Raw genomic sequence first — 15,533 nt, 5'->3', positions numbered from 1 at the left:
TTGTTCTTTTCCTCACTTAATGATGCACATCTGTTAGCATCTGGTTGTTAATTGATGTTTCTGTGTTTACATTAGGGCCTGTGTCTCTCTTGCGCGCGCATGCGTGCGTGTGCGCGTTATTTGCTCTCCGTTTAACCTCGGAACAGCGATTCAACACGGCCGCTTTCTAATCTCTCTCTCTCTCTCTCTCTCCTCTCTCCTCGCCCCTCGCCCCCTGCTCCCTCCTCCTCCTCCTCCTCCTCCTCCTACCTGATTCAGATCTGCTCCGCCGCTATGCGTATGACCGCGTCTCTCTCTGCAAGGCGAGCACCACCGGAGAGACCCGCACGCTGCTGCTGCTGCTGACCGCCAGCACCAAAACGCCGGCTGACGAGCGACCCAGGCCGGGCAACAGGAGCGGGAGCCGCCGCCGCCGCCGCCGCTGATTAACCTCCGTCCGGCGGAGCAGCCGGAGGACGAGATTAACGCGCGGAGGTAAATGATCTTCATATTCCATCGACACACGAGGGGCTTTATTTGTGCAGAGGAGGTGACGGTGGCCGTCCAGGTCGCTCATCAATGTTTTCGCGTCTGTGACAGCTGAGCCCGTTTTGCACGGACATGCACGAGTTGAATTGGATATTGACATTTGTGTTGAGCAGTAAACGGCGACACGCACGGAATGAATGATCGAGCTGGCTGAAGCGCAGGACCGCCTGTTGTGCATCCGTTTCTCTTTATGACTCCAAACATTTAGATTGAAGAGCTGAAAGCCACATAAACGTGAAACAAGCTGCGCGTGCGTGCACTGTTGTTATTTTGGTGTGTTTTTAACATGAAGTTTGGTGTGAACGGGGGCGGCAGGGAAGTGAGCTGCAGACAGCTTTTTGAATAACGTGTCCACATCGTAATCAAGGGAACGCGCCCCCATGCACGCGCACATAGCCTACATATTTTTTGTGTGCATGCTCAAATATGATACTTAGTGATCAACATGGTCCCATATGTAATGTTACTGCATGCAGGATCCTGTGATGATCACTGTATATACAACCATCATCTTTCATCTTCACCATCATCTTCATGGTTTGGTGTTACTTGCCTAAAGGGCCGCTCTGCATCACAACAACAGCGCTGAACTGTAAAACCTCAAAGTGTTTTCTCACCAACGCAGGAAGAAGTAAAAGAGGAACCGAGAACGACAAGCGGTCCGTCATTGTCTCTCCGAGCTGAACTGAAAGAGTGTGATGGAGGAGGAAGAAATTAATAACAGTAGAAGAAGAAGTTTATATGTTCCTTAACCCCCCCCCCGCCCCCCCCTCCAAAAAAACCCTCCAGTGAGCTTTTCTCTCCTAATCAATAACTCATCCCTCCATCTTTTCCAGAGTTGGATAGAGAGATCGGCAAGAGTGTGGCGTCCCGGAGCCTGCTGTCCCATTCGTCATCCTCTCCTCTCTTCCTCTACTTCGCCAAGCAGCTCTCACCTCGCCAAACTCCACTCTTCCATCTCCTCCTCCTCCTCCTCCTCTGCAACTGGCAAACTTTTCATCCATTCCTTTCACACTTCTCTCTTTCTCCACCCATCTATTCTTTCCTTTCGACGGCAAGCTCGCCATGGCCTCCAAACTGAACCCCAACGTCCTGTATGTGGCGGAGCACGGCGAGTCGCTGGGGTCGCTGCAAGCGGACTCTGAAAGGACCCTTATTGTAAGTACTGCTTTAAAGCTGATCTGTGCAAAGTGAAGAAGAGAAAAGAGTCATAATTCTCACCGGTTTACTTTCTTTGTGCAAATAATGGGAACAGGTTTCACTTCCAAATGCAGTAAGTGGTCAAACCCTGCAGAATCAGAGAAAAAGCCTTCATGCTTAATAAAATCTCTATTTGTGTTGTATTTTGAAACGTTTTAACAGCTTAATTTGACGACGAGGGGTAGAAAACTGATTTTAAGATTTAAAATACTTATTTATTTCTAATTTTTAAACTTTTTTATTGTGACTTGGAGTTATTTCACATCTTGTCAACATTGGAGTTATAAATCTTCAACACATTATAGCCCAAATAATATAAACATTAAAATGATATCTTTGTGAGTTGGGTTTTTGACTTTAGGCCTACAACTGTGCAAGACTGGTTTTTCAATCCCACACCTGCCTGCTCCTACATATACAATTAACTGTACTCATCCCGCAGGGGAAATAAGACACATACTGTACAGCCCATACGACTTTCAGCTGCTAAAAACATCTTTTAGAATATATGTAAATAAGTCATTTTAAATTAGGGCTGTCAAGCGATTAATATATTTTATCACACATTTTTTATCTGTTCTAAATGAACCTTAAAGGGAGATTTGTCAAGTATTTAATACTCTTATCAAATAAATATGCTGCTTTATGTAAATGTATGTATATATTTATTATTGGAAATCAATGAACAATACAAAACAATGACAGATATTGATCCAGAAACCCTCACAGGTACTGCATTTAGCATAAAACAATATGCTCCAATCATAACATGGCAAACTGCAGCCCAACAGGCAACAACAGCTGTCAGTGTGTCAGTGTGCTAACTTGACTATGACTTGCCCCAAACTGCATGTGATTATTATTATTATTATTATTAGTGGACATGTCTCCCCGTGTTAGCGTGGCTTTTCTCCGGGTGCTCAGGTTGGTCGGGCGTAGGTGTGAATGTGAGCGTGAGTCTGTCTCTATGTGTCAGCCCTGTGATAGTCTGGAGACCTGTCCAGGGTGTACCCGCCTTCACCCAATGTTAGCTAGGATCGGCTCCAGCCCCCCCGCCTTCACCCAATGTTAGCTAGGATCGGCTCCAGCCCCCCCGCCTTCACCCAATGTTAACTAGGATCAGCTCCAGCCCCCCCGCCTTCACCCAATGTTAGCTGGGATCGGCTCCAGCCCCCCCGCGACCCCGAATGGGATAAGCCGTTACAGATAATGAATGAATGAATTAATGAATCTGGAGGTCAGAGGTCAACGTACCCCTTTGAAAATGGCCATGCCAGTTTGTCCTCGCCAACATTTAGCGTAAGTTTGGAGCGTTATTTAACCTCCTAATAGATTTTTTAGGTTTCAAGTTTCATATGATGCCAAGATCTTCACTAGCTTTAGAACTGAGCCGCTACAGCCACCAAAAGATCGATTGCTTTAATGCGTTTAAAGCAATTGTTTAAAGCTATTGTTTAAAGAAGTTAGTGGTTGAAACCAATTTGCGTTGATGCATTATTATCACGTTCATTTTGACAGTTCTATTTTTTATGCATTTGACATAAAACAAAAAAGGGCTTCATCTTGAGCATCATCTCAACATTGGACATCCAAATCTATTAAGGGTTTTAGAAAATATCGAAACACGTAAGTATCGTGATATTATGTTGTGCGATACTGTAACGATTCTCCAAAACGCTGTACTGATTTTTAATTAAACTCTTAAAAATCCGATGGCCCGCTGTCGGGCTCGGACGCTTTTTCAAAACTTTGGAGGTTGTGGCGGGCTCGTTTTTAAAGCAAGAATAAAGTCACTGGTTATCGTATGAAACTACAAAACTTAACACACCCATTGTTACCAACATGTCATACAAGCTTGTGGACAAGGAGGTTAAATAACGCTCCAAAGTTGGGCTAAATGTTGGCGAGGAAATGGCATGTCCATTTTCAAAGGGGTCCCTTGACCTCTGACCTCCAGATCAGTAAATGTAAATGGGTTCTATGGGTACCCACGAGTCTCCCCTTTACAGACATGCCCTCTTTATGATAATCACATGCAGTTTTTTGCATGCAGTGTGAATGTGTTATTTTTGCCTATTCTGAAATGCTTTATTTCTGGTGTCTCCTTTATACTATCACAGTTTTCCTGAAATTAAATATAAAAAAATCTCAATATATCGCCTGGCTTACAGTATTGCAATATATTGAATCGTTACTCCTGTATCATGACACGTATCGTATCACAGGATTCTGGCCGATACACAGCCCTAAAATCTATCTAAGTAAGCAGTTGAATCTCCACAGCACACAGGAAGTGATGAATCAGAACGTAACCTAAGTGTTCATACAGCAAGCAACAGAATGAACAAGTCAAGGTCAAACAGTCTGAGAGACTCAGTCAGTCAACGTGAGAACAAGAATCTTTAGTTTCCCATTCAGTGGGATTTATTTTTATGAGCATCAAGTACAAACACAATGGTTGACCAGTTGATTCCAGACATTCAGTGATTCCCAATTCTCCATGAAAAAGTCTTAAGCAGGGCTTTAAGCAGTAAGTAGTGTTCTCGGCCAGAGGGTGCGCGAGCCCAAAATGACATCATCACGTATTGTGTGTAAGGCGCGAAGGCTCCGCGAGCTGTCGCAGCGCTTGGTCACGCACCTCTGAATGTTTGTGACTGGCACGCGGGGCTTTTCAGACATGATGGCCAAAATAAGATAAAAGCAAATAACTTCAATTTAGAAGTAAAATAATTAATTAGAAAGACGGCCAATTTGATTTGAAGTGCTTTAACAGCAGGAAATCAAATTGTTTACAGGATATTTAACATTTCAACCTTTGTTTCATTCTAATACATTTAATACTTGACTCCTTTCTTTACAGGGATTGTAGAAAAGGTGATAAAGTATGTCCATGAATATGAGATATGGGTTAAAGGGACTGTTTGTAAGAATCATAAATGTCTTGTTAACAGCGACACCTGTTGCCGTTAAGTCAACTAAAGTCAGCGTCCTGTTGCTGGCGCTTGTGCTCGCTCTACATAGACATGAAGGAGCATCGCTCAACACAGTGAGGAGACACACGTCAGCTAAAAGCACAATATCACTCTATATTTCAGCTGCTTGGCAGTAATGTTAGCTGACCAGACAAAGGTCTCTCCATGAATCAATGCTGATCCTAGTGTTGGCTTTTCCCGCCTCAGCCTCCCGACTGCGGAGGGAACAGGGGAGACGCCGAAGTTTTGGTCGGAGACGATAATGTTTCTCTCTGCAGAGCCCCGTCACTTCACAAGACACAGGAAACCTCTGTTGGTCTGGAGGAGCTGCAGCAGTTATTTCTGCACAAACGTCCACTCACTAGATATTCTCAGAGCTAAACTAACTCTTCTGCAGTGTGGAGTGAGCAGCATGCACACGTGAGAGGTGGAGCAAGAGAGCGAGTGAGAACGAGCGCAGTGTGTGAGTGAAGGCAGGCAGAGGATCAGTGTACAGCAGAGACTCAGGCCCTGGAGACCAAAGCTACGGTCTCCCCTGTGTCTTCTGGCCGTGGTCGGGGTGGCCGGAGCAGGAAGAGTTAACACTGTTTAACAGACGGGCTTCACTAGATAGAATTTTCGGTTTTGGTGCTTCCGAGCAGTTTGTGTTGGAGTCTGAGTCTGAACAGCGTAGCCACATGCGAGCGTGCATGGGACACCGACCCGCAATGATTTCTAAGAGTGTAAGAAGTCACAAACAGTCCCTTTAACAGTTAATTACACTTCCTCCTCAGTATTGAGGCGTTTGGTTTATGGAGTTTTGCTGGTCACACTCGTTGACTTCTTGCTTCTTCACAGAAATCTTTTGTTTGTTTGCCCTTTGGCGTTTCAGAGAATACTGCAAAGAACAACACGTTGAGCATAAACACTGTATTTCTTTAGGAATATAGAGACCTAAAGTGAAGTTTACATTTTCTGTTTTAAAGTTGCACTTGTCTTACACCCCTTAAAATCAAGAAGGCCTTGCGACCACCCCAGTGCCCAGTGGAGTAGAGAACAATCTGGACATCTGGACAGATGACACTTTTACAAAAGCTGAAAGAATTAAACATGCAAAAATATCCAGATGAATCCAAAATGTGAAGGTTTCTTCAGCAGTATTTGGTGTGAAAGGGCTGCTTGTGCTCATCACCTCAGTGTTTTCTAAATGGAGGCTAAGGCTCTACCTACAACTATTTTTATTATTGACACTTGTAGATAGTTAAAATCGTCTTGAGATAACTTCTGTTGTGATTTGACGCTATACAAAAATAAATTGATTTGATTTGATTTAAAATCTCACCGCACACCAGATTTTAGCTTCAACATATGTTTTATTGCACTTTAACATTAAATTAAACAGAGCACTGTTTTCACTTCCATGCTGTGCTACATTCCTGCAAATGTACAAATTACGGCTGCATGTTGGAAAGAAAATCACTTTGCAATATTTTTTCCTGCTATATACTGTTTATTGCAATATGAAAAATTACAGGAATATTCACCCTACCCCTTTGTTAGCTATATTTTAAAGTTAAAAGCATCAATCTGGTACACTTTGAGAGCAAAATTAGCAACATTAAGAGGCTAGGTAAACTATTTTATGCTCTTTATTTAATCATAAACACGCTGGTTGTATAGATAATATCTATACCTAAAAGTGAAGCCAAAACATCTGGATCACCGGCTGGCTGTTACTTTAGGAAGCGCTTGATTTGATACGCCGCAGAGTTCTCTATGAGCAGAACGCACATTTTAAACGTCAACATTACAGCGATCATGTTCATTTCATTGTGGGAAGCCAAAATCATGAACGCGATTAGTATTCGATTAATTGTGCAGCCCTACTTGTCGTGTGTCATTTGTACGCCGCTTTTTAAGTGTAATTTGTATGCCTCAGAACAAAACTACGGGAACATCCGCAGTTAGGTTTAGGCAACAAAACGACTTAGTTAGATTTAGGAAAAACGTCATTGTTTGGCTTAAAATAAGTCCAGAAAAACACACGTCACAAATGTCACCTTACAAAACAAACCCCCGGTCTTGAACACCGGTCTCCTGGTAAAAAGTCCTGTGTTTGTTTGACCCCCCCACCTCCCCTCCTGCCTAACATAAATAGTCTCTCTCACTTTTAATTCTACGTCACTAGCTCTGAGCGTAGCATATTTACACGGATGCATTAACATGCAAAATGCAAGAACGGCGTTCTTATTGCACGCTTTTTATTGCACATTATCATGTCATTTATACACTTTTTCGTGCGAACAGGCTGCTCACATGAGTTCTGGGTGGTAAAGACCTACAAATTCAGTAAATCTGTTCTTCACAGGCCTCTAGATATTGTATATTGGTAATATCTGACAATTATCCAACATAGATTTTCAGTAATTGTTCTTTATTCTTCTTCTTCCAGGCTGGAGAAGCTGGAGAAGAGTCATCAGACAGCGACGGGGAACAAGAGGAGACGTCACACAAGTTGATCCGCAAAGTGTCGACCTCGGGACAGATACGTGCCAAGGTAGGAAAAGACGGAGTGAAAGAGGATAAATGTGTGTGTGTGGGTGAGATTATACCTTTTTTTGATCTGTTTTAACAGTGTTACCAGAGAAGTGTCTGGGAATATCAGAGAATCCTACAGTTTATTCTTTCACCATCTTCTATTCTAGATGTAGTTTTTTTGAATATCGTACCTTTTTGGAGAGCTTTTTGACTTTATACATATTAAACTCCTGCAAGGTAAAAAGTAACATTAGCAAACCAGGGAGGGATGAAAGTTCTATGGGAAAGTTGTAGAATGTTTCATCAGGGCCCCGCTGGGAACCCTGATTCAAACATTTGAGTTGCTCATTTATTGAAGAGGTGATATTAAGATTTAAACATCTCACCACAGAATGGATGTGTGCATGTGGATGTGTGCATGTGGATTTGAAGGACTCTTGCTTTTATGAAGCTTTAACTTGGATTTAACTTGTTTGCTGCATCAGTAGCACAATGTGTCTTCTGTGTCTTCGATTGTCTCTCTCTGGTGTTGAACACTTGAATCAGACTTGTATCTTATCCGATGTGTCTGCGTCTGCTGAGGTCAGCTGACTTCCTGCTCAGGCCTTGCCCACTTCCTGGCTGCGTCGTTTTCCTTTCTTACCGCCACCGTGATGACTTGTGAGTTGTGTTCAAGTCTCTGATAGCCGATGTGACGTAATCACACAGTGACAGCTTTCTCTCTCTGATAGCTGCTTCTTGACGTCTGGACTGTGTTTTACAGGAAGATATTGATGGTTTGATATCAGCCTCTTACTGGCAAATCCACTCACACACACTAATCTGCCTCATTATTTATTGATGAGCTAATATCTGCACTATTTCCAAAGCAAACACACAGATGACAGCTGTCCAAACTATCATCATACATGTGTTGAACTCATTATCCATTACCCACATTGACCGTCAACTGTAAATCATGCTCCGATCAATAGCAAACACAGGATACCTGGCAACCCCTGTCGTCATGGTACCGGCATCCCATAATGCCACATTTGTTCCTGGAGCAGATAATGGTATTGGATATCAGTCTGGTATTGATCGGCTAATCTCATTGGACACCGCTGTAATGTGGTGTTTAGGGTGATGTGCACGCCCATATAAGGGCGTAAGAACACCATACAGTGTTGCCATGGTTTCAGGGTCTCGGGGCAGGAAGTAGGAGAATATTTTAACCTTTTTTTAGTGTCAGTTGTTTCTGTGTCTCTAACAAGTCAGCCAGTAGAAGATTATGGCTGCTTTTTCTTTTAATAGTCCAGACTACAGCCTCCCTCACAAAGTACTTCCTGTTGTATGCAGTATACATACAGTTAGGAGACTTTGTCATAACATTATGCCTTGAACTTTGACCTTCTTTCTTATCTACCTGCTGCGCAGAGGATTGTGGGTCAGAATAGCCAGAAAAGCATGCTGGCTTGCACACTGCAAAATATGAGCGGATGTAGTAGGACATCCTGGTATTTTTGGCACAATGTATTTGACATACTATGTATTGGGACATACTAAATCTTTTTTTTGACAGTATGGTAGTATGGCTGTTGGAACGCACAGTAAGACAATATGATTTTTATTTTAATTTAGAAAAAAACTGTATTAATCTAAACGAATTTCCGTTACATCGTAAGTATTAAACGGTGTACATGTAAGGTACAACAAACTAGATAAATCTACAATAACGGATACAAAATAGTTAAATTAAAGTATTTTAAAAAATTTACTTATAACTAGGGCTGTCAATAATTTCTTGAACGCATTAACGCAATTTTTAGGTTGTAGCAGGTTGAAATCTTCAACTGGAATTTTACAATTGTGTTTATATGGTATATTTTATATATGTATTGTTGAAAATGAACTAAAATTGGACAAAAATTTAATTTTTAATTTATACAAAAAGTAGAGTACAGTAAACATCAAACATGACAGAAAAACATAGTGGCATACATGTTATGTGGGATTTTTAAATTCAATTTCTCAAGTCTTATTGACTATACAGTGTGTATATATATATATATATACATATATATATATATAATATGGGGGACAGATCATCTGGGATAGCTTTACAAACAGTAGCGAGTTCGCTATATGTGACAGGAGTATTCAGTTTCGGTGTGATGACGTCATCACGCAGTTCCTTTCCTATTGGCTGAAAGAGGCTGCTGCTAGTGGCGGCTAAGGATCTCAGATCCACCATCTGTCAATCAAATTTGACAGTGCTATGATTAGTTTTGTGTGTGTGTGTGTGTGTGTGCGTGCGTTGATTAGACTGTGTGTACCTCCAGTCATGTGACTTAGATTAAACTAGTCATGGACTCCAGGATTACACTGCAGTGATAACAATGGCCTGAGCGGATTAGTGTGTTTGTTTGTTTGGTACATGTGGGGGAGCATATTGGTGTGTGAGTGTATTTTGGGCTCATATATGTGTGTGTTTGGGGTTGTACTACTAAACAGCCTCTTAGTCCCCGTGTCATGCGCCGCCTCCCCTCACACTTGTTAAGAAGGTGCTAATTCTTATCAAGTGTGACACGACATCCTGACACCATTAGATTAATTCACCCATAAGTCCCTCAATAATTACACAGATGCAGCGATAGCCCTCAGAAGATGAGGCGTGTCATTTCCATGTCGCTCTGGAGACATTCTTGTTGGCTGTAATTAAATATCTTTGGGTTTTTTTGACATGGGGGCATCAGCAGAGATCATTTTTATCTCACTAGAAGTCAAAGACTCACTTTAGTCCCTCCTTACAAGTTCATTCTTTTACATTTGAGTATAATAGCCATGATTTCAGACTAAATATATTTTTAGTTTGAATGGATTTCTTGATGCACAAGTTCATGAAACTTGTTAATTATTTTTGCTGTGTCATGTTAAGCCTTCAGGAAATGGTAGTAAAATCACCAGCCCTGCCCTGGCAGCCAGCTGTATGTGATGGGCAAATGCTCACACTGTAAATGTTTTGTTGCTGCTGTTTTGTAATCAAAGTGAATGTGACCTTGGAGATGTGCTAATTGGCTGACTCTGTAAACGTCAGCCTGTCTGACTGGATTTGAAGACTGATGATGGAGATTGATTTGCTGTACGTGTGTGTTCTTGTTTACAGATCTTCTGTGTGAATCAGTTTCAGTTTTTGACCTAAGGTCTAAAACTGTGTAGAACTAGTTTTTTTAGTCCTGCACCAACTCATCCTGCAGGGAAAATAAGACACACCCTTTGGCTGTAATGGTGTTCCGGTGTACGTAGCCGCACACAGAATATGTTGGTATGTAGATTGATGTACGTAATGCAGGAACAAAGTTCAAACATTTAGCCATACGCCATAGGCCACATATTCTGAGGTTAGCACTAGAGTTGTTCCGATACCGATACTAGTATCGGAAATTTGTCCGAGACTGCCCAAAATTCGGTATTGTGTATCAGCGAGTACGTCAGTCTATGCACCGATCCGATACCCTCATTTATTAACCCAGAGAAAAATCAACTTGCTCAACCGTAAATTTGTTCTCCTCTCCCGCTCCAAAACAGCAGCCTTCACCGTGCTGTCGCCCTGGATGTATCATGGCTGCCTCTGGCTACTACTGTTTTAGAGCAGAGAAGAAGAACTGATTGCAGGTAGTTTGTCACGTGGCGATCGATAGCAAACAACAACAGTGCGGTGCTGGTGGAGAGTGTAACGGTAGTGAGAGCGGGGAAAATATCAACCATTTGGAAATCTATTTCACTGTGGAAAATCCACTGTATAGTCAAACTGAATAATAAAAGAAAGTTCTATTTCCTTCATTCTCTGTATGTATTTATTCATGTTTTACAGGGTTCAACCTGAGCCACGCCCGACAACACAGATAGTAATCATATCACATCCATACATGGTCAGTAGTAGACAGCTGTTTACTAGTACTACTACTACTACTACTAATAATAATAATAATAACTATATATATCTTTTATCACGTTGGTATCGGATCGATACTCTGTATCGGCCGATACCGCAAGTTCAGGTATCGGAATCTGTATCGGGAAGGAAAGAATGGTATCGGAACATCTGGAGTTAGCACATTAAGCACAGTAGATTGGCGTGCGGGTCAGTCACACTATGGGGAGCGCAAATGAAGCGCTGGAGCTGAAAACTCGTCTGCAGGTCACCGGTCAGCTACAACAGCAAAAGCAAGAGAGTTGTATATAAGACAAGGACGATGTGTCGTGTCGCTCCACCATTGTAGGGATGTGAATGGAAACACATCCAACATGCTAATCAACATCCGACGGCATCACCGGCATCATAAATGTTCTGATGCTTTGAATATTTAAATATAGCCGAGGTGGAACTAGGGCTGGGCGCTATGGCCGATATAGGTCATTTCATGTCTCGATAACGATCACCATAAAGAATGTTTTCTGGTAATATATGAAATAAAGCCTATTTTTTGTTTACTCCTGTGTGAATTCATTATTTGACAAATAAAAAGTATTTTCTCATTTTATTAAGAATTCTGCAAAATGAACAAAACAGTTTCAAGTGAAATTATAGAGAAAAAATAAATAAATATAGGCCTAGTCTATATTTGATCTAAACAGGCCTGGCATGTTTAGATAAGAAATGTAATATGAATCAAAAACAGCTGATAGATTAATTTTCCAGGACAGGTGACAGACATTAAGGCCCAGAATTTATACATACAAATCTTGGTCTGAAGCAACTGCATGTAAGGTGTATATAGCCTCCATAACCTCAGTGATTATTATATCATTGGTTATAATCTCAGAGGTTAGCTGTAGACAGGATCTTTGTGCACTAGTTTTGGACCTGCTTTGTTTATATTCGGTGTCCTTGCAATGTACAATTAATAGACATGTAGTTTGATAGCGTCAAACATTCATAACTATTGAAAATGTGCTGCTACACATTTAATTATGATCTGTTATCTGGGGGTGTGCACGGCTTCTCCATAGATGACTTTATGTATCCGTTAGCCGTAGTATGTAGTGCAACAGAGATCCTGTTCCTACAGAGGTGGCCACAAACAAAGCCGGTTAATGACAACCAGTAGGTTGCACTCCAATTGTGCCTGTAGTGGGGTGTGTTTGCCTCAACTTTGCAGCAGATGGTTTTCCGGTCCGTGTCGGACTTTCTTACGAGTTGTTCTGTTTTGGTTGGGCTGAGTCTGAGAACATTTCCGCATGTTGTGCCCTCTCCAATCCAAACAGCTGATTGCTCCCGCTCTGCTCTGATCTGCTCTGCTCCTGCTCTGCTCTGCTCTGCTCTGCTCTGATCTGCTCTGCTCCTGCTCTGCTCTGCTCTGCTCTGCTCTGCTCTGCTTCTGTTCCTGCTCTGCTCTGCTCTGCTCCTGTCTCTGCCCTGCTCCTGCTCCTGCTCCTGCTCCTGCTCCTGCTCCTGCTCCTGCTCCTGCTCCTGCTCCTGCTCCTGCTCCTGCTCCTGCTCCTGCTCCTGCTCTGCTCCTGCTCTGCTCTGCTCTGCTCCTGCTGTGCTCTGCTCCTGCTCTGCTCCTGCTCTGCTCTGCCCCTGCTCTGCTCTGCTCCTGCTCCTGCTCCTGCTCCTGCTCCTGCTCCTGCTCCTGCTCCTGCTCCTGCTCCTGCTCCTGCTCCTGCTCCTGCTCTGCTCTGCTCCTGCTCTGCTCCTGCTCTGCTCTGACCTCTTGCCTTTTTGGGTGTTGGTTCAGCGTTCGTATGTATAATGCAGAAGTGTTTGAAATGTTCCTTATCTATAGAATGAAAATAGTTCACCAAATGTGCACTACCTCCGTCCCCAACAAGCACACTAACTGTCTGTTCTTTTATTTCAATGAAAGGAAACATATCCTTATGCATTTGGAGCTTTCTCCCGCTGTACTGAACTAGCACAGAGCTCCTAATCCGGGGTATGAACCAAACCACGACTTCTATGTGCCGTTACACCCCTAATAAAACTATTATTATTATTATTATTATTATTATTGTTATTATTATTAATAGCCCTGATGTTTAGTTTTTAATATAAAAAATGCTCTTAATGCTAAGACGTGTACCTCGTAAACCGCAAGGTCCTCAGTTTGTTGCAAGTCATGTCCTTTCTCTCCCCACATTTCCTGTCTGCTCCTAGACTATACTGTTTTATGGGATTAATATTATATCAAATAAAGGCAAAAATACCCATAACATGAAAGTATATATAAAGAGATGCTCATATATAGATGGTCAGCTGTTTAAAAACATTAAAACAAAGAGAAAAGCAGCTGCTGTGACATCTGATGTCAGAGCAGAGGTGATAGTGTCAATTTTCACAGATCACATTCGAATAAGGAAGTCCGTTTCTAATTTGAGTTATTCAAAATGTTTCTAACCAACATGACTAATTTAAGAAGTGAAAGAGAAAAACAAAACTTTATTTAGTACCATATGTACTGTTTATTGTCATGGTTAGGCCTGATATGAATAGCCTGCACTGACTGTTATCTTTATTTATTATAATAGTTTAGGGTTTTTATTTAGTAAATGGGAGGTTCTTAAAAGGTTAGAAGTACAAGTGTGTATGTTTTTGTGCCAACAAGTGAACATGCAGCTCTACATATAACAGCCAATCAATAGCATCCATTACATCCAGATATATATTTTATATATGATGCTTTATTGTAGAACACAGCAGAATTCACAGTCCAGTATACGTAATCAATACAGTGATGCATCAGATCTTGAAAACACAGCCATGTTTTGGGCGTATTTGTTTACTTAATCTATTTTAGGACAAATACTTACCATCAATTAACATCCTAAAAGCATTTCCACAAAAAAATGCAGACATTTGGAGCCATAGACGTGGAAATCAGATGAGTTCCAGAACAGAGCAGGAACTGTTCTTGCTTTATCTCCGTTAATACACCATGCTACGTCACATTAGCTTATCTCAATCAGACATTCACTGCTATTCATGACCATGCAACTATCTGCTGAGCAATGCTGGTTGTTCGTCGTCATCTGTCTTTGACTCTAGTATTGCTTGTTGATACATAATCTGCTGCCTGTTTTAGAGTGCAGGGTTTATGAATTATGTCAAGAAGCAGCATCTTGTTTGCCACAGGAAGCAGTTGGCTTGTTGGATATGGACATGTGATGCTACATTTGATGCTTCTAAGGTTTTGTGCACTCAGTGATTTTAGAGAGACAAATTGTCAACTGTGTCACCAGGTGTAACAAAGGTCTGTAGTTAGCTACATAAGTGTATGTGCTGTGAGTGACCTGTGACCTCCTCTTTACTTTCTCTTTGTCTGTCTTTCTCTTTCTATCCCCAGGCTCAGTTACATAAGGTTTCACACTCTTTTCTTCTTCCTCTTTTCTCCCATCCTCCTTTTCACCTCCTCCTCCTCCTCCTGTTTGCCTTGCTCTCATTTACTGTGTGGAAAATAAAGGAGACACAGGAAGAGAATGAGGCGGAAGAGCAAACAGCTCCTGTAAATTGTGTGCGATTGTGATTTGTGTGTGTGGCTTTGACTAGGTCGATCACAAGCTGTAATGGACGTACACACACACACACACACACACACACACACACACACACACACAGAAAAGGGGAGTCCCTTCATCATGTTTATGTCTTCATTATTCTACCTTTATATCCCCATCTCTCCTCCAGGATCATTCCTATTACTTCTATCACACCTCTTCTTCCTCATCCTGTTTGTCTTCTTCTCTCGCTCTGCACTCTTTAATTATTATTTTTTTAAATGTCATTTGTCCATTTTTATTTATTTATCAGTGGGTGTCTCCCACTAAAACATACCATTAAAATAAACACCAGCAACCTAAACCCCATCACACCTTTTTCCTATTTCCATCTTATTATTTCTCCTATTACGGGACTGTTTTTGGAGCATCTTTTTTAGATGCGAGCAATCAATAAATCTGAACTTTTCTCTGCTTCCCAAATAAACCTTCTAAAATAGCAGCACCATCAGATTATATAACCAGTCGTATTTCTGGCGTTTTGAGTGGTGACCAACAGGTAACACCGTTTTTTTTATCCATTCCTGTGGATTTCCTGCTTTGGAATCAAACCCACATTATATTTGTTCTATTTTATCTGCATCTCGCTCCCAGTGCAGAAATCTGTGTGGGTGTTCACCGCAATGGAGATGAGGACGAGTTATAGTGTGTGTGTGTGTGTGTGTGTGTGTGTGGGGGGGACGGTAAACTGAAATGGCTTGAGGAGAGTGCATGAGTGTGTGGGATGGCCAGTGGTGTGTGTGTGTGCGCGCTTTGATTTATGCCCTTGGGTTGATGTGA

General features: G+C 41.8%; 1 protein-coding gene across 2 annotated transcripts in view; it reads left to right on the top strand.

The window, feature by feature from the left end:
- Positions 1–251: 251 nt before the first annotated feature.
- Positions 252–15,533, top strand: part of LOC141761122 (diacylglycerol kinase delta) — a 147,770-nt gene continuing 132,488 nt past the window's right edge. The window contains exons 1-3 of one of the 2 annotated variants that reach the window (XM_074624373.1): positions 252–474; positions 1,365–1,686; positions 7,132–7,236. In XM_074624373.1, coding sequence (XP_074480474.1) covers positions 1,594–1,686; positions 7,132–7,236 — 198 coding nt within the window. In that variant the 5' untranslated portion in view covers positions 252–474; positions 1,365–1,593. The remainder of the gene's footprint in view (positions 475–1,364; positions 1,687–7,131; positions 7,237–15,533) is intronic. The other variant, XM_074624374.1, reaches the window with a different exon arrangement.

This window comes from Sebastes fasciatus, chromosome 22 (assembly GCF_043250625.1).
Source record: "Sebastes fasciatus isolate fSebFas1 chromosome 22, fSebFas1.pri, whole genome shotgun sequence".
Classification (NCBI taxonomy): Eukaryota; Metazoa; Chordata; class Actinopteri; order Perciformes; family Sebastidae; genus Sebastes; species Sebastes fasciatus.
The sequence above is the reverse complement of the archived record's forward strand: the minus strand, read 5'-3'. Positions and strand labels throughout refer to the sequence as shown.